The following is a 20,237-nucleotide window of genomic DNA, read 5'->3' as shown; positions in this document are numbered from 1 at the left end:
TTTAGCTCCTCTCTGGAGGGTTTCCTTCATTTGGAGGCTTAGAACAACAGCAAGGAGCTTCAGATGTATTTACAAATAAGAAACAGACGTACAGTTTGGGACAGAAAATGAGACATAACTGTGCTCTTGGAGTTTTCTTTTACTATTTGATACAAGAAAAGCAATGAAACATTCAACTGAATTTTTTTTTCTCCCATGCCAGACCAAAGCTAGATGTTCCAATCAGTGTCAGGTTATTATCATGATGTTATTAACTTTGTGGTTTGACAAACAACAAAAATCAGTTATCCACTAAATCCTAACTAGGGCAAAACTAAAAGTCATAGCATGAGCACCTCCATGTCAGTGGTGAAAATAAAGCAGCAAAACCACTACAGTCAATAGAAATTAGCAAGGGAAGAGAAAAAAGACAGCTCAAACGTCAACCAAAAATGTAAAAAGTTACACAAAACTGCTTTTATGCCTAACCTAACTTTGATAATAAAATTAATTTTTTGCAAGACAGAGTAAGATTCTTAGCACTGTTCTGCCACAGCACGTATGTCTGTAGTCATTGTACTTAGATCTTAAAACAAGAAAGTATATTTCTCCTCAATAAAGTATGTTGCTACTGAAGACATATCTTCAACGCCAGGAATTTAATACCAAAGGGCATTAGACCAGAAGGATACCATGTCCTTAATCTGAAGATAACGCTGCCCAGCTACGTAAATGTGATAGAAAATTCTCTGGATCTGACCACTGTTGTAGCAACCCTATCCCTCGTGAAAAAATATTTCGGTTTTCTGCAGGTGTACAGCATTTCACTGCTTCAATAGAAAAAAACCAAGTCAACCTAAGACTTTTAAAAATTTATTTACTTTTTAAACCATTTTGAACAGCATCATTTCCTGCTCTCTTTTCTCAAGCTTGCCAATTCTATATAACATACTTGCAGTGCTTTGAGGTGCTTTCCAAGATTTTTTTTCTTAATGTTTGCTTCATTGGGTTACATAACCATAAAAACACTTGTGGCATTTCAGAAAGTTCAACATTTCAGTCATTTTCAGCATTTTTTTTAATTCTACTTCTCATTATTTACTTAGCTTAATTTCCCTTTGGAACAACTTCATCCATTTCCAGAATATATTTGTAAAATCTCTCTTCCTCTTTGTTCACTTCACCAGTGCTGCACTATATTCCTTTTCTTTGCTACTTATTTTTTTAATACCTTCCCATCAAGCATTAACCATGAATGTCTTGAACATACTCAGTAGACAAAGACAAGTTAAATAGCGTTAAAATCAACCTGCTTTAAGGTACCTTCTTTCTTTTGAAAGAGAACTATAGAATGAAAGCTGTCATGTGCCAATCAGAGCAACATATTTGCTAAGGCACGGTCACATCATCTGCTGTCATGAACAAACAGGGAGCATGAGGTGGAGTGAGGAAACGGGATGAACAGAGCAAATCCCTTGCTTTGCTTCAAAACATAAAACGTGAAAATTTATAATTAAAAAAATTGTTCACAACATACTGTTCCCAAACTTCCAGGAGCAAAAAGCAGGTTTCTCATTAAAACAGTTACGAAAAATCCATCAGAGTTTCAATTTCAGGAGGATTTTCCACATCCAAATGTCAGGCTCAAAACTAAGTGGGTTCAGTCCATGTTCTCTGACCGTTGCCCTTCACTGAGTCTCCCGAGAAATGCTCTGACATATTTAAAGCATGCTTTCACAAATTGTTCTATATATCACATCTCGAGCATCCGCAAGGTCTTCCACTATCTGTTTCTGGTTTGTCTCCTTTACTCCCCTGCTTCACAGACGATAAAGAACAGTCATAAACGTTGAACAGCCAAGATAAGCTAATAAATACAGCCCGAAATATTATCATCCCTACAAACAAGAGGAAGAGTAATTTCTCCTTAAAAAAAAAGCACCAAACACCTCTTTAAACCAGAGAGCTTTCTATTAAGCCAACAAGTGACGGCACAAAACGCACCTCAGTCGAACACTAACACGGAAATAAGCCCACCAGGCTTTAAGAACCAGCAAGACCCACTTGCTCAGTTGAGGAGTCAGTTATTTGGATTTACTTGCCAGTCTGGCGCATGTTTTTCACATTATCTGTTCACTTTGAAAAGCTAATGGATAACCCTTAATCCTGCCACCCCTTTCCTCCAGCTCCCTTCCTATTTACTTCTCCACTCCAGCCCCATTTCAGGTCTGCAGCCACCAACTGCTTCTGAGAGATAGTGTCAACGCTGAAACCAAAGTATTTGTAGACCTTACAGTGTATGCAAGGGCAAAGCTTCTTCAGAAGTTTGGCCCAATCTTTGGGCACGTTCAAATAGGGGAAAAGCTTGCGAAAAATTAAACCTAATATGAAACCCTCACCACCTCAAGACATTCCCATCTCTGTCCTGGTCACAGCTGCACACAGTGAATTAAGATTTTTCTGTAGTCTGAAGCAATAAGGTCAGGTGTCCCTAGAGAAGTGGTTCAATTGAAGATCTCTACCAAGGACCACATTGCTACTTATATCCGGTGTCTCCATTACCATGATGCTTTTCTTTTCCTATTCTTCCTTCCTTTTCCTCCTTGTTACACGCATGAACTTAGCTGGACTAACTCTTCTTTTCCCCTTCTTCTCCCAGGGTGTTTTAATTCAGTCTCCCACTGTCTTCTTTTTACAGTTCCACCATAAAGAACTTGCACAGGCCATGCCTGCATTGTATTTTATATATATATAAAAATATCTCTACCCTAGATTAATACCTGCATCACCGCATAGTATCTAGAGACACACGCATACTCTGCACAAAATGGTTTTTGTCTGCAAAGCCAACAAAATAAGACATATTTGCAGCTGACACATCAAGCTATTTTTAAAGTTAAAAAAAGAAAAGTAGCAGAAAAAGGGAAAAGTTAAAGACTTTTTAAACTCCTCTTCCTACTTCAATCAAACATCCCTAAGAAGCTTTAACCTAAGATGAAATGTGGCATATGAATTTCAGGAAGATTAGCTTCTTTTGTGGGAATTTGGATGTCGAGAGTGAAATCAGACTTATGATTGAAAGGTAACTTTGAACTCAACTCAGGAGAAGATACAGACAGTCCATAATAAGGTACATTATTATTCTAACTTTGAACAAGGCATGAGCACACGGTGCAGAGATAGGCAAATTCTTTGTGTGTGTCATGGGACGCTTTTAATTTTGAAGGCCACTTAAATGCATTTACATTTTTAAACTCTCACCGTAACTAAGGGGTTATTGTTCATTTCCAGTCTGTTAGATCTAGATTCTGCATGTCCCACATGTGCCATACCTGGAACATTTTGTTCTTGTTTCCTGCTCTCACTCATGACAAAAACAGATGAGAATCACATGTTATTGCTTCAGAATATTAAAAGTAAATTCAGAGAGGGGTTAATTTATACCTTCCACAAGAGATTTGGGAGTGTTATTATGAAACATCTTGAGTGTTACTAATATTTTTCTTTTTATTTGCTTTGTTTCTCTGAGCATAGCTGTAGAAAGAATAAAAAATAACCTTGGGCATTGTAGGAAATACACTGCAATCCAAAAGTAATTCATAATGCAGTTTTACTAAGGGCCCTGTGAATAGAGCATCTCAGCGTATTTCAGGAACAGGGAAAAGCAAGCAAGCCATCTCCCCACTACTAAAATGTCAATACTTTTAAGCCATAATTAGCAGGCTACTGCCTTGTAGGGACAGGCGTGTCCCTGTCCAACAGGACAAGAGGGCTATGTTCGTTCCACCCAATTGAAAAGGAGCATTTTTAATAACCAGCTATGTCAGAAGTTGTCTTAATGGTCACAAACATAACAAATGAATTTTTTTAAAAAAGACAGAGTTAGGCCTTATTCTTCCTCGTACAGACACCCATTAACCTGCCAGGACAGTGTAAAGAACCTTTACTGCATTAAGTGAATATTACAGCGAAGTAAACGAGAGCGGCCAGACGCTGCCTGTATAACTGCAGGACACAGCCATTAGCTTTTCCCAAGGAAGAGGGTAATATCTCTTATTTATTCAGAAAAATACTTACACCCTATGCACGTTGGGCATCGTAAACACTTCTGTTTTCTTCCTGCCACCGCACGTAAGGTTCAATATAACCAAGATACATTTGTTTTGAAAGATAGCACACTACACACATACCTCTATCTACAGTACAATCGCCCCTTCCCCTGAAAATATTCCCTTTTGCAACTCGAAGCCTTGTAAGAGCTGATAACATGATAGAAATATTATAAGACAAAAATACAAGTTGAAGCCACTTATATCTTCCAACTCCAGGTGTATGAATAAACCCACTCCACCCTTGCTTGGGCTTTTAAATCTTTTTTTCCCCTTTGTAAAATCATTCTTTTTTCCTTCATCCCACATGGCTACCCCAGCTGCAAAGAGCTGGTACAGGAAAAGACTATCCCATGGAAACTCAAGCCTTCAGCAGTGTATTTAGAAACTAATTAGCCTGAAAGTCAGAGCATGAAGAAAATATTTCAAGGATTACACATCTCCTCTTTCTTTCATGACATTTTCCTTCTTTAAAGAAAGCTGATACTCCACACCATGCATTTTGGTACTTTATCAGAATTACTTCCCAGCAAGTTAGGTGATGGCAGAAATAGTAATAAATGACTGAGTGCCAACAAGAGGGTTATTGGGTAAAGAGAAAAAGAATCTGTTACCTTCAAGCACACACCATACGATAATTTATTAAAGTGTCAGGAGCAAGCCTTTAAGGTAAAAATGAGCTGACTCAGAATTCTCTGATTATTGAAAATGAATCCTTAATAGAAGTAAATGGACACGAACAAAATTTCCTTGCTGTGTTCGCCGTTCAAAATTAATTGGAAAGTGGCTGATTTGAGAATATTATATCCTCTAGTGAACTGAAAATGCTGTATTTTTTTTTCCTCTGAAAGCAAGAGTGGAGAATTAAATTAACTCTGAGGTTTGTTTGCTCAGAGTAGACCACCAAAATGGATTAATTAATCATCATTTATGAATACTATGTAACAGAGCAGTCAGCTCTTCATAAAACTCCTAGAATAGCAACATGACAGCAGAACAGCTAAAAAAACAAATGATAAATTTCCTGCATTTCCAATCTATATCAAGTTGCCTGGCATTTCTTTGCTTGCAATTTGAAAGAAAGTAACCTGGTAAAAAGTCTCACTCAGTGTTTATAAGAGGACTCGGTTTAAATGGGATGATTTACAGTTGTTCTACAACCCCATGTGCAGGGTCCTTGGTAGGTATTTCCACAGGGAAAGTCAGTATTGCTCTGAGAGACTCTACCTTTCCCTATCTGGAGCCTATGAAGTGCCACGTTAATGATAACGGGCATAATCCATTCCATCATTCAAAACACAGTTAGAACCAGATCTTATTTAAGCACATCTATGAAGAAAAATGTGAGGGGAACAGTCATTTATGGACACTTATCCAAAGCAATAAGCATTTTGACTGTTGTTTGCCGTTAGCAGATATGCGAGCACGTTTCTCCCAAAGTTCAGCTGGCTCAGAGGATTATGCTTTAACTCCTTGATTGGAAGGGTAAATAGAGAGAAAAATGACTGAAGATCTAATTAAAAAAGAAGAGCAGTCACTAGATCAGGCTACTGTTGAACTTACTCAAGTGCTGTTGAAGCAAACAGGGCAGCTGGCATCTTTGCCTGTTGCACTGATCCATGACCTGTGAAATACTGCGCTGCTTCTACGGGTACCAACACCGACGGGCACCCAAGCAACACCTTGTGCACCTGCAGTGCTAAAGCAAATGCTTCCTTTCTTAAGGTGGTCAGTGCGCCAACCTTAAAGCCCATGTTTTCTTCAGGACTCGTTTCATCCTGCCTAGAAATATCGTCTTCCCTAGAACCTGCCAGAGTAGCCAGAGGACATCTCCAAGCCTTGAGATGACAAAATTTAACCCCAGCTCATAGCAGGTGAGAGAAATTTAACTGAGCATTCCCAGGTGACCAGCAGTGTTTACACAGAGAGACTCGAGTCAAGCACACAGCTTGGCTCAAATACAGCCTTCATAAATATTTATTACCAGAGTTATTAGCTATTTGGCAGCTTGGCCACTGCTGGCTCCCCTGGTTGAAAGCTGTCTAGTTGTTTACACAGATTCCCGAGTGGCAGAGTCTCCTCCTCTTCTCCAGGAATCGCAGCCACGCAGGTACTACATGCACAGAACAAACTCTCTTAATTATATCTCATCATATCCTCTGTGGTCTACACAACTAAGGTTTAATGTTGCTTAAAACATAAACATCATTTTTAGGTTTCCTCAAAGTCATGAGAGTGCTATTTATTTCCATTAAAACAAAAGTCAATCAGCAATCACACAAGTAAGAGGCCCTATAAGATATTTTGGAAAGTCTGGAAGAGTAATCAGTTTTGCTGCAGAGATATTTAATCTATGCCAAAAAGTGATCCCTCCTGGATTATTTGTAATATCTACATGCTACTAAAACATGTCATTATTTAATTAGATATCTGGCATTTATGAACAAGCAGGCAGAAATAAGAGAACAAAGTAGACCCCTCCCCAGAAATAAGGCCAAGCAGCAGGAAAACTGTGCAAGGGTAGAAGCAGAAAAGCCTGCATGCTGGTTGATGGTCATTCAGGTAGTTGTAGAGCACAATAAGGTCCCCCCTCAGCCTCCTTTACTCCAGACTAAACAGCTCCAGTTCCCTCAGCCACTCCTTGTAAAACTTGTGCTCCAGACCCTTCACCAGCTTTGTTGTCCTTCTTGGGATGTTCTCCAGCACCTCAATGTCTTTCTTGCAGTGGTGGGCCCAAATGATCAGTGCTGTCATTATTTCTCTCCCACAGACCCCAAAGCAAAAATTTTACTCTGCCTAGACATACAGTGGAGGAACAGTGTATTATTTAAAAATATTTCTGCATTTTTCCATGTTGTGATAAATAAAAGGCTTGTCAGACGGCACTGCCTACGCCATACCACTCAAAGCCACTGCAGAGCGCCTTGGACTAACGGTGGCCCATGGTGACCATTGACCTATCAGCTCAGGCCAGCTCTCCTGCTGTGACAGCAGTTGTGTCCGGACAATATCTGCGATACTAAGAACAGTAAGGGAGAACTATCATTACTTCAGTGCAGTAATAGAGAAAGCCTCACCATTTTCTGTAGATGCAGAGAGAGTGGGATGTAATTCGGTATCATAAAGCGATGCCAAGGAGTACTCACATTATTCATTGGCACAAAATAATTGAAGCTGAACTGATTTTCATCTGCAGAGGATTAAGACTAAAGAGGTTGACAGTCTCGAGGAGTATTTTGTAGTTGCTTGCCAGAAGTTAACAAGGAGCATGCAACATATACCATCAAGAATAAGGGTCACTGAGAGCTATCTCCTTATACAAACTCCTTTGATTGTCTTGGAAAACTGAAGACTAACACCATCTGAGACTTCTCAGAGCTGTATCTTTGATGATACTTTTATTATTCTGTCAGAAATGGTTGGTGTACAAATCTGACTGAAGATAGTAGTATCCAAATCCGTTTTCATCCGGTTCATTTGTGTAATTTGAAGTTGAGTTTGTTCTTGAGTCTGAACTGAATAGATTTTTTTGTTTTAAGAGGAAGTTTATAGTCTAAGGAAGTCTTTTCAATGAGAAAACACAGATGGTAGCAAAGCAAATCCCTGTATCATGAATATCAGTTAAAAATGAAAATATTTGCTTATAACAGGAGGATTGAATTGCTCTAGAAGTCTGCAAAGACTTAATGGGGCCCACAGACATAACTGGCAGCACTGCATTTATGTAGAATTCATTAAACTTTGGCCACAATTAGATGTACTGCTGATTACTTATACAACTGTGACAAATGAACAGACATAAAAAAATCCATTTACTTTTTCCACCCTAATGCAGCTATGCACTGATTGCATAAAGTCATCAACAGCAGCAGTTATTTTTTCACAGGCTCTGAAAGTATGCCCTAACAGTAAAAAGCCACTTTTTTTAATTAGTTTTTTTAAAAAAAAACTAGTGCAACATCCTAACTAACTTTCTTCATCTAAGACCCCACACATCAGGAGTATCAAAGATGTATATAACATAGGAAATAGCTGCTGTGTTGGAAAGTGGTTATGATTTAGCCTTTATTTTAGAAGTGAGACTTGGGTAGATATCAGAAAATAAAAACAGAAACCAAACATAGCAACTTTATTCTCATAGGGAAAGGAACAATGCACAGGATTTTTCTGTCAATAATAAAGAATTCATTTAATCATACCAACTAAATAATGGAAAAGCAGAAAGCGTTCCTGGGTAAGTGAGAAACAATTTTGCTCTTTGAATAGGGAATGTTAAAACAACATAGATACACTGCAGCATTCCTACAGCTGTCCCAAGGCCACGTACCGCCACTGATGGACAGCAGCTTCCCCTCCCAGCCCTGGGAGCTCTCTGGGTGGAATACAGACACTGGAATGAATATGGCCATGGGAAATAAAACGCCATTTAACAGTTTTTGTTTCCCCTTCAATCAAAGACAAAAATGTTTCTTGCCAAACACTGCCTTTGTTGCTTTCTTTAGAGATACTGTGTTTGGAAAATATTTGATTACCCTGTCAAGAACGCTCAAATATAAAAAGATGCACAGAGTGGAAATACAGTAAAAGTAAAAAAGTGATTCAGGCATATAAATGATTCTGCTTCAGTAGCAGAAGGGTCGTGAATATGAATAGTGCTGAACTCTAGAGAAACGATTTGTCATTATTAAAATTAGTGCTTTGTCAACACAAAAAATCTCACTCCCAGCTCCCTTTTTGTGCTGCTGCACAAACAGCTGCATTAAGGGCCCGAGCGTTCTGGGATTCATTATCAGTGAATGGGGCTCTGGCTCATAAGGTACAAGAAAAGTCTGTAATCCATAATAGGAGGCTGTCAGCATGTGAAATATATTAAACACTTGAAACTGAAAGAGGTATTTCTGTGGTCAGCCTAGCATAGAGCTACTTGGTATTAGTAAATGGACACTTGACAGCTTTGCATTTCTCAGCCATGACATCCCATTTACACATTCAGAAATACAACATGCTGCCATCTAGATCCAATTATGAGAGTTTGCTCTTGTAGCAACTGTACAGCATTTTCTGAGCACAACGGAAAAACACGGAATAGCCAAATTCATTTTTCTGGGCAACATTCATGCAAGAGCAGAGAAGAGCAGTAAATACACTACCACATTTCTACAAGAACAGGATGCCTTCACCACGTATTTCCCAACATGTCTTTGTTTTGCAGAAGATCGAGCTATACCACTGGTTTATTCTGCATGCACTAATTCCTCCCTTCTTGCAAATTTTATTTAAGAAGTACAGAAGCAATAAAAAGTTGTTAAAGACGGAGAAGAAGTTGATCTTAGAGGAATGGGATTCACAAACGAGATCTATCTCTGTTCCTGGGCTTTGCAGCAATGGGCAGGGCTAAAGGACTGGCAGAAGCAAAGGACCTAAAAGGGAACATTGATCCTATTTAATTATTGAATGGCTGAGAGGACAAAGTAGAATACATTTATATATAAATTTTGTAATTTATTTTTTCATTCCAAGTGCTAGATCAATGGAGAGGCACATTTTAAAACATCAAGATAAAGGTATCAGCCAATATTTGCTTCCCAATATTGGACAGCCATCCTTGAGACTGGCCAGATACACCAGTGAGATTGTTTGGGTAACACTTCAGCTGGAAGCTGGAGCACTAGGAGTCCTTCTTCCAGGAATTTCTCTTCTAGCACATAGGCATATGTTATTTTCAAACAGAAATCAGAAGCTTTGTGCTGATCTCAAATTATTTTAATTCTATAGGATAGACAACAAGGGCATTGGGGGCTATGGAGCACAGGCTCCTGGGGAACACAGAGGAAGCAGCCTTATTTAATATCAACTCCTGTACAAATCAACACAACTGCAGATTTCACTCAAGCTTGGAGGGATTCACATCAGCTGAGGGTAGGACTCACCCTCAGTCATCCAACGGCCCAGCTTTGAAGTGAAACGCCAAACCCTCCTGCTCTCAAAGCTGCATGTATAGCATAACCTAAATCTAGCAGTAAACACACAAAAGGATAGAGTTCTAAAAGCAAATATGTCCTGGTTTTGGCAGTCACCTCACCCTTTGGTCTTCAGGATATCTGCATTCATGGTGGTCACATACAATATGGAACCTAAGCCTCTGAAAGCACAGCTAGGTGATAACAGGCTCTTCATAGCTCCCTGGCTACTGCTTGTGTGATGTGGGTCACCCAGGGGTCAACGCTTTTTGCAAACTTCTCTTTAAAGCTGTGTCCATACTACAGGATCTACAGGGGTTTGCAGTTCTGTGGGATGATCCTCCCAAAAAAGACCAACATGATTTACAGGCTTAGAGTAGACTGGCACCCTAGTGCCCACCAGAGACAGGTAGCTACCTTCATCCAGAACGGCGCGCTTTGAGTTAAGACTCTACTGAGTTGGGCACTTACAGGACTATTGTGCATTAATAGGTCCATAGGGCTGTGCACCTGGACAGAGTGCACTATGTCTGAGTACAGAATGCAGTTTCAGGGCACTCCAAGCAGATCTAACTGGTTTATCCTCCAATTATTTTGAAACAAGCACTTTATTTTCCCCTGTAGCTAATCTAGATTTCATTGTATGGATAACACAAGCATTCATATAGAAATATTACATATAGAGAACGCACTGTATTTCTATAACTTCTGGTTATAACTGATTTTAAAAGGCCCTGGAAACAAGAACCAAACAGTGAAATGATGTGGTGGTGCTGTCATTAGTTTACAAGCAATCTGGTATCACATGTGACCAGTTCAGGTTCATTGATAAGTCACTAGGCTAATATTATGGTTTAGAGCAGAGGAGCTGGTAAATAACTAGATTCAGGATATAGCTTCTGTTGGATTCTGCCTGGTGGAAGAAGTGCAAAATGCTCTTTTTCACCCTCTGTCCACCCAGACTAATGGAAATAATACGATTTATCAACCAGACTGGCATACTAACTGCACAGGTGATCTGAGAAATTCAAGACCCCTGTTCTCCTCCCACCTCTCTTTTGAACAATGAAAATGCAGACCACTGTGGACATGTCTGAAATGTTAACACAGAGCAGGCAACAAAAACCTAGAAAAAAAGCCCATTACAGTCAAAATCAGAATTCCCAAAGTCTGTGGACCACAGCTCTCCATTCATTCCCATTTAATATAGATACAAATAAGATGATCCTGGAAGCGCTGCATGGGTCACCCTAAGGAAGGGAGACCAGCCCAGCAGCAGGCTCCCCTGCAGGACATGAATTCTTTGCAAATCACACCATCCCTCTGTGCCTCAGTTTTGCTACCACCAAAATGTAAAACTCAGAATTCCCTTTTTTGTGCAAGTCTTTGTCACAGCTAAAATCTGCCGATGTTTCTTGCAGTAAAATGAGGAGTAAAAACAAATAATTAAAAATAGTGTTTCTGTTAGAACAAAAAAAAAAAAAGACCCTGGCTGCAGAAAAAGGAAAGTGATTTTGAGAAAAAACATATTATGGGGTATGAGAGGGAGGCATCCTGGATCAGAGAGTGGATGGCAGAAAGAGAGAAGAAAGCAAAAAAAGTTTTCCTACCTACACCTTCAGCATTCTTTCCTCTTCACACCTCTCAAAACATGAGTGATCACAGCAGTGGGAGAGATAAATTGCCAAAGCTACTAAGATGCTACAACAGCATTTGAAGGCTGCTGTCCTGCGTCTGTGTTCTGGCACCAACGAGGGAACGCGACCAGCACCAAAGTGACACACAACCGACCTGGTTTCCCCTAGCGTGGCAGCTATGGGTTGTGTAGTGACAGCAGGGGATTTCACCCAGCGCCTCTCTGCGCGTTTGTCTAACACATGGTTTATGCCAGTTTAACCTTAAGAGTAACGCACTGCAGTCGGAGCCCTTTCCCCAGCCTCAGGAATTTGAAACAAGTCGTTGCTTTTGTACAGCACCGTTGTGCAGAGCAGCTTCCTGCCTCCCTCCTAAAATCATTATCCCTACCTCGATGAAGCGCTGCCTGCTGGCTAGTGTCAGTCTGTGTGCTGTAGCTAACTTGGTCATACCAAGTATGACAATAGGGCGGCTTCTCCTTGACTCACCAGTTTTGCTCAGAGCACCACGGGAGGGGATGCTGCTTGGTTTTCACTGGTTCCCTCACTCTTGCCCTCAAGGCTGGTTCTGAAGCCTTTTTGGGTCCACTAAAACAGCACAGCCAAGCCCTGTGACAGCGTTGTGTATCCCAGCGCCAGCCTCAAGGCACACAGCACCATTATGCCAGCTCAGCACGTTTCTAGACTACTGCATTTTTATGGATTGATGCATCAGCATGAAAACAAACTTTTATGTCCATCCATGCTGTAAACATGAACAGTTAATACCCATCTCCTTTTGTCTCAACTGATTTGGAGACAGATGACAAAGAATTAGATATGGTTTTATCCCATGTATAATGCATCGTATTTGGGGATTTTTCACTTCAAAGAAGATCAATGGAGCAAGAGAAGTCAAGAGAGAGGTCCAAGATCTTTTGACTCCATAAAGAGTGATCAATTGGATGTTTTGGATTGGACTGCAGCCTAATGAAACTCTTAAAATAAACTAGTATCCATCTCCAATAAATACCTTTTCACATTAAAAGAACTCATTCAAATTCAAGTGTAAAAAAGGCAAAAAGAGCAAGTAGATTTACTTGCATACTTTATTTGCTGCAATAATATTAAAGTGCTGCAATAATATCAAATGTCATTGACAGACCCTTCAGCACTTACCAAAAAACACTTCAGAGACAAGATGATATTCTCTATCAACATTTCCTATAAGCGGTTTCCTTTCCATCATTTTACAATAGTTTGCAGGAAGCACTTGTCACATTTTGAGGCATTGAACTCTAAACTAGAAGGGATATGTTTGTGTTACAAGTTGGGTTTTTTTTGGAGGGGAGGGAAGAGGTCAGTTAACTGGAAACCTAAAGAAGATTCATTACCTTGCTTATAAGTTTCTGGGGTACTAGAAAGGGACATGCACAAAATTCAGGGCAATTTTAGTGTTCACTCTAGATATGTCAAACACTTTCAGTCATAAAACACATAGGCACTCAAAGCCATAAAGTCAAGCCAACCAAAACAAAAGATCTTGTACAGTTGGCAGTCTTTACTCAACAGAGGCTCAGAAAGTAAAAAAAAACCAACAAACAACCCACAAATGTAAAGAATAAATTACCTTTTGTGAAATAAAGTGGGCACAGTGCAAACACACTGCAGAAGTGCCATAAGGGACACTTTCTCCTAAGCTCCATCACCCTCACCTTACAGAAGTACTAAAAGCCTTATCAATAATTTAACAAACTAATGGACATGTTTTTAAACATTGTGGGCTGATGCTTAAAGAAGCACCACGTTGGTAGAGCAAGATGGTGGAAGCGGATAGCTTGTGGCTCTTTATTCTGTGGTTATTTTTCAAGTCAGACAGCACAGTATTTTTGTCAGCAGTACTTTCTTCTGCTAGAGCTCAAGCCTGGAACCGCAAAGCAGCAACATACTGAAGGGCGAACTTCATCTTCAGGTGGTTGCATCAGTTTGTTTTGGAAAGGTCTTCACAGTCAGCAGGACCAAGCCATGCAGATCAGTGACAACAACCTTCCTGAGATACATCTGGGCAATTTGCAACCCTCTTACGCATGAAGGTCCCAAGTTTTGAGATCCAGCACTTCCCACAAACTTAGCTGCTGGGGGCCCTAGTTGCCACCCATCTGAGACACACATTTCCAAGGCTCTAACTCAAAGACCAGGGTGCCAGGACAGCTCACCTGGTTTCCCAGCCATGGCCTGCCCCCAGCAAGGACAGCATACACCTTGACATCTCTAACATATCTAACACACAGTTTAAGCTTCACAGGACTGCAGCCTGAACATCTTCCCCCATACCTGGGTTGTGCAAGGCATCACTCAAACTACATCCAGCTTCCCTTAAGACATAGGGAAGGGAAAAAACCCAAAAGCTTACTGACCTGAGCATGCACCCAGGGTGCTGGAGACCCAGACGACCTGCTACAGCTCTCAAAAGAGGAAGAAGAACATGCTACCTCATGTGCTACAGTCCCATCTCTATTGCCCACACATCAGTTTATAAGCTCACATCCAGCTCCCAGCTGCGCTCTCAGTTCCCATTCCTAATCATCCAGAAAGAGACCCACCTGGCCATAGATATCCATCTGCAGAGCAAGCTATTCACCTGTGAATCAGATGTTTTCACTGCTTCAGACCCCAAAATATGCATGGCTTATACCCCCAGCCCTGCCTGCAGACCTGCATCCCACCTGGGTAACGCCAGTGGCTGAGCAGACTGGCTATTGCTCATGCCAGTCTTCAGGCACCAAGCCCTCCCCAGCCTTTACAAAGCAGCCACCTAACCAAAATCAGGCACAGAAAGGCTCGGAGATAGAGTGCTGAGCCCATGTCCCCCTTCTGAACCCAGTCCAACCTCAAGGCTAACAGATCACTGCCTGTGGTCTTCAAAGATGATGCTTTATTTGCCTTTTCCAGAAATTTCCTGCCTTGCGGCAGGACGGCAAACTGCTGAACTTCCCACCACCATATTCTGGAGTCGGCTGTAACCAACAACATACCTCTAATTTTTCACTTTGCGCCAAGGCCCCCCTGAAACATGATATGGTTATTAAGTGCACTGCCTGACACGCCGTTCTGTTTAATTGCCACGGTCACGTTAGTTAATTTGTGCTTTTTGCGATCTGCTGCATATTATCGATGGTCACCTTCAGAGATGGTGCTGAAAAAGATGAAAATATATGTTGTTGAGTTACCACTAGTATGTTACTTCTCAATAGCATTGTAATTAAATTCCATGCTCATTGTGCATCCTATCTTAGGCTGAGGTACTGAATAAAACAGTCAACTACTGACACTCAGTTTGATAAAATCTTCATAAAACAAAATAATGACAATCTACAGATAAACCTGGCCTTCGCAGCTGCAAAACTGAGTTTAATCACCTCGGGTAAAGAAAATGCAGGGAAATATATTCTTCACATTATTCTTACAAATTCTCTTTATCACTATGAAAGAAATTATGAGATCTACAAAGCAGCAGCCATGTAAAGGAGAACCACAGTAAGGCTGATGAAAAGGCAGAAGTTATATTGGCTTTGAGGAGAAAACAGTGACAGCGATATTTAGCTGAGATATCATCATTCACAAGGCTTGACATGGTTATATTTCAGAACTTATTCACCTGCTTACAGCCGTGCCGTTTTAACCAAACTAGCCACCCCTGCATTTGGAGGAGACAGGGTATTAGATTTTCAAGTTAATTCCATAAATAGCAGCCCTGAAATTAAGCTTTGCCTACACGTCCGAGGAGCGGAGAGCTGGCGCCTTTGGCAGTGCTGCAGCCCTGGGGACTCCTGACTGAGGGGTCACGTATGCCAGCACCTCCCAGATGCCTGCCCAGGGATGAGGAACAGTGAAGTAAACAGGAGGCATGCAAGAAACAATTTTTATGTTGTTTGTAAAAAGAAGTCAAAACAGAATAAAAAAAAAAATCTCTGAAAACATCTCCTGAATGCCAGCCCATGGGGAGCCTGTGAGTGATAACATCCCTTCAGATAAGGGATTTTAAAGAAGTGGCACGTACGTGACAGGTTTGGAGATTTGACCCTTGCAGAGAGGCTAGTGAGGGTGACTACTTTAACATTTTAATCATCTTCTTTTGTTTTAGAGTGAGGGAGAGAGGGTTTAGCAAAGCTCCCGGGAGCCCATGTGCCTCTCCTTCTAGCCAGATGCTGCCATCTCCTGATGTCCAGGGACTGAGAGGTTTCTCTTGTCTCCCAGATCAGCATCTTCATGACCCATTTGTCTAATTATGGGAACGACCGCCTGGGCTTATACACCTTTGAGAACCTGGCTAACTTTGTTAAGAGCTCGACTAACCTGAAACTGCAGACGCTACCCCCAGTTCAGCTGGCTCAGAAGTACTTTGAGCTCTTCCCGGAGCAGACGGACCCCCTTTGGCAGGTAATGTCACATCCTCTTCCTCCTTCAATTACAATCCGCTTGTCGAAATAAGAATCTTTTCCTGTAAAAAGAAATAAACTGAAAAAATCCCACTTCACATTCAGATATGTTATCTCTTCCTGCACGCTGCCTTAGATTATTTACATTTTCTTGAGGGACCACTGCGTTTGACTAGAAGTGGATTAGCTTCCACTCACCCCAAATCAGGCATGGTAAAAGCACCTAATTGCCATTTGGGTGAGAGAAAGCTTCCCTTCCTGTCCCTCCTGTCTGTAGTTCTGCTGATGCATCGCCTCGTGGTAACTAATTGTGTTGCACCGTGGGTAGGATGCCCGCAGCCAGCCGGTACCGAGAGCTCTCCCAAGGCGAACGATGCAGGTTCATTGCACCCCTTAACTGGGAACCACTACTGTGGGATCACTGCAGCTACAAGGAGCATTTCCCACCATCTGAAGCCCCTTCAATGAAACAGCGAGGAGAAGGGAGGGCAGGAGGGGTCAGCGCAGCAAACACAGAAGGGCAGCTCTTCTAAGAATGGAAAAGGGTTTCTGCACAGACAGACTATTTTCTGTCTCTGTTTCAAACGCACAATGGCGCTGCCTGTAATCTCAGCATTGTGATTTCCTAATCATTGTTGCACGTATCTCGCTCTTCTCTTGTTCAGAATGCGATGTGCCACGCTGTGCTCTTAGCTATGCAGGCATAAATCCCGAGTGACACCATGGAGATTATTTCAAGCTTACACTGGCAAAAAGGAGCTGAAAATGTCCCTATTATTTTTGGCCCAGATGCAAAAGAAGTAGAAATCTCTAATATTGCCATTGAGTTTAGTGGAGCTGCAGCAATTCACATCAGTTAATGATTTTCTCCATTAAATTTTGTTAACTTTATTCACTAGCAAACTGTATCTTCTATTACCATCCAATACTACACAAAAGCAGTATCTATATGATAACTGCCTTAAACAGCAATCAGCCCTAACCTTTTCTGCAGGGTCTTTTGTTCACACGTTTTTATTTTGCATTCATAGGTAGTAGAAAGATAAGGAGATGAATAATATCCCACATTTCTATTTTGTCCTTCCTTTTGGATTCCTGTGTAAATTAAAATTGGCACTAAGTCCTATGCATCTGAAACCATTTTGTCACCTAAGAAAGTAATGCCTTGAAGCTATTCAAACAGAGGTTTCCATTTTAACCTCAAATGAAAATGTGATTAAATCAATGTTTTAATCTTTTTTTCTTCTTTTTCTTTTCTAATGACTGAACTTAATCCTCAGTCATGCAAAACCATTATATACATATTGAATTTTAGTCAAAGGGACCACATACGTGCCTACCTACGTGCCTGTGGGCTCTGAGTTTATGAAATGAGCCTGAATAATGGAGAGAAGGAAATACAGTAGGCTCACAGGGTGTGGATTTTAACACCAGCCTTCCAGGATTTGCACAACTGTGTAGCGTTACTGACCTCACTGGGACCCCTGGAAGCATTGGTCCTGAATGCTACCTAGGAATTTGGTCCCTGTGTACCTGAATGCTTCCATGGATCTGTACCAGAGTGCTCAATGTCTGTCAAAAGTAAACTCTTAGGAGGAAACGTGGGATTTTACTACTTAGTGTAAGGCTCTGGTGTTAGTGCATAACATTTAGATCCTTCAAAGGCTCACGTGCATGCAAACACTTAGGATACCCCCAGTGTGATGTACACCACTGCCTCTTCTTCTTCAGAATCCGTGTGATGATAAACGACACAGGGATATTTGGTCCAGAGACAAAACTTGTGACCACCTACCCAAATTTCTTGTGATAGGACCTCAGAAAACAGGTAAGAAGTAATGAATTTGTAACCAAAGCTAAGCCCCTCTGTTTTGCATCTGTGTATCTGTGTCCTGTAAACCGAAGCCAACTCCCTGCTACAGAGATGGCGCACCCCCAGTCCCTGTGGGATTCGGATGGGAACTCCTTCAGTGCCAACAGAAAGGGACAACTGTTCGCATAGTAAAATTGCATTCATTCACCATAAAAAAAAAACCCATGCTGTCAGGCTGCCTTATGTTAAGTTTGTTATTAAGTTCTTTGAAAAATGTTTTCAACATTGTTTGAGACCCTAATTGGCAATAAATGTATCTACCACCTTGCAGGCCTCTGAGGGTCTTAGGGCATTATTCGAATTAAGCCACATATTCCCACTCCCAAGACAGCTATTACTGTTGTGGACGTATTACAGAAAGTGGATGCTGAGGAAGGGAAATAAATGACTAATGTGAGATCATATAGTAATTCTGCAACAGTGATAAAGAGACAGAAGGTCTTCATTCATGGTCCAGTGACAGCTTGCGTAGCATAAAACCATTGAAGAGCAATTTTAAAGACACATTCTCCAAAATTCATTTACAGACATATATTATTTCCAAGTTTTTTTGTCAAACAAATAACAAAAAATTACTGTTACTGGGATTTTAAAGCATCCTTCTTACATGCAGGTTTGTTGGCATTGAAATAGACAATGTCACTTGAAAGAGCTTTTATTCCTCAATAGCAGACCCCCGGGAAAATTACACAGAGGACAAAAGCATGGTTCTGGCAGGAACAAAAGCATAATCCCACAATTAGTGCTTTTGAAAAGTTTCGTGCAACAGAAATAGTTTAAAAACAAACGTGTTCAGGTCAAATTTCCTCACTGGTTAAATACACAGTCAAGCAAGCGATGTCATCAACAGCAATATCGTGCTTGCATCAGAGAGCAGAATTCAGAGTTTGGAAATGGGAAAAGTTCAATGAGCAGAGGAGTCTGCACATATTTCCGCTTCCTCTGAAAGCCCCTCACTCTTACATAGGCCTTTCATCAACAGGCAACTTTCTTATAAAAGGTAAGCTTTCTAATTTTCCTGTCTGTCTCAGCGTGCATTGATTTAAAGTACTTTCTTGAATGAATGAAGTCAAAGGGTCTTTTTCTGTTTCCTAATGGCATCTCTTTTTGTTGTCATAGGAACAACAGCGCTTTATTTATTTCTTCTGATGCATCCTTCCATTATCAGTAATCTCCCCAGTCCAAAAACTTTTGAAGAAGTTCAGTTCTTCAACGGAAACAACTATCACAAGGGAATTGACTGGTAAGAAGAATAGGAAAATAGAAGTGTTCATTATTAATACATGGTAAAACACAATGGAACAATTACAGAAGCATGTATGACATCGGCATAATTACTGGATGAATTTGTTATGCTTGGCATTGTCAGACCGAAAGAGAAACTAATTTGTAATGACGGGACATTTAATCAAGTCCTTAATTTTGTTTAGATATTGCAGTAACAATTTTCCTATTTTTTTCATAAACGAATACAATAGCCAGCTCAGTTACGATGGCTGTCTTCATGCTGAATAGCATCTCTGTCTTTTCATAACTGTATCTATACTGAATTATACTCTTTTTCTTCAAAAGCAGCTTTTCACAAAGTAAGGTTTGATTCTTCTCTTCAGGAGACAAAAAAACACTGTACAGCATTTTAGCTGGTATTCCTATCACACTTTCAAATACTGCTTTTCCTATTTTTGCTTAGGAAAAGCATTTTTGTAAGGCTTTCATTTCCACAGGGAACAGCAGTTCCCATCCTTGTGTTAAAAACTGAAATACAGGACAAACATCCCACTGCACAGAAACAGAGTCGTCTTGAGGGGTTTTCCTTGCCCGCGTACGGCATGGAGAGCGTGCGGAGCAAACGAGGCTGACCGCTAAAACCAGACTGTCCCCGCAGCTCCGAGAGCAGCTTCTCGGTTCAAAGGTGTCACAAAAAATAAAGGGAACGAAATGCTTGGCGTTTGCTTTTCCATACTGTGCAAAGGACGAGATCACCCATGGCTATCGCACAGTACCTGGTGTAATACATTCGGAGAGGAAGGAGCGGTGATGGGGGTGGGCTCTCCTCTGCAGCACTTTGCATGACATGTAGAGGTAGAGGCTGGCCTCTCAGAGACCTCTTCTGCCACGCTTCACCAAAACTGGCCTGCAGGTTCAGACGTCAGGAGGGTCCTGCGTGCAGGGTGAGGCCCCGCGTACTTCGTTTCCTTAGAAAGAACATGGAAAACAATTAGTCTCACTAAAACTGGAAGTTCCGAGGGTGCTTAGCAAAACTA

The 20,237-nt window shown here is 40.9% G+C and overlaps 1 protein-coding gene across 1 annotated transcript in view; it reads left to right on the top strand.

The window, feature by feature from the left end:
* Positions 1-20,237, top strand: part of LOC104376539 (N-heparan sulfate sulfotransferase 4) — an 81,802-nt gene that overhangs the window by 51,683 nt on the left and 9,882 nt on the right. The window contains exons 6-8 of the mRNA XM_086611589.1: positions 15,919-16,101; positions 17,832-17,928; positions 19,093-19,216. Of these exons, the coding sequence (XP_086467715.1) occupies positions 15,919-16,101; positions 17,832-17,928; positions 19,093-19,216 (404 nt within the window). The remainder of the gene's footprint in view (positions 1-15,918; positions 16,102-17,831; positions 17,929-19,092; positions 19,217-20,237) is intronic.

Source organism: Tauraco erythrolophus, chromosome 5 (assembly GCF_009769465.1).
Source record: "Tauraco erythrolophus isolate bTauEry1 chromosome 5, bTauEry1.pri, whole genome shotgun sequence".
Classification (NCBI taxonomy): Eukaryota; Metazoa; Chordata; class Aves; order Musophagiformes; family Musophagidae; genus Tauraco; species Tauraco erythrolophus.
This window is presented reverse-complemented; position numbering and strand designations above follow the sequence as displayed.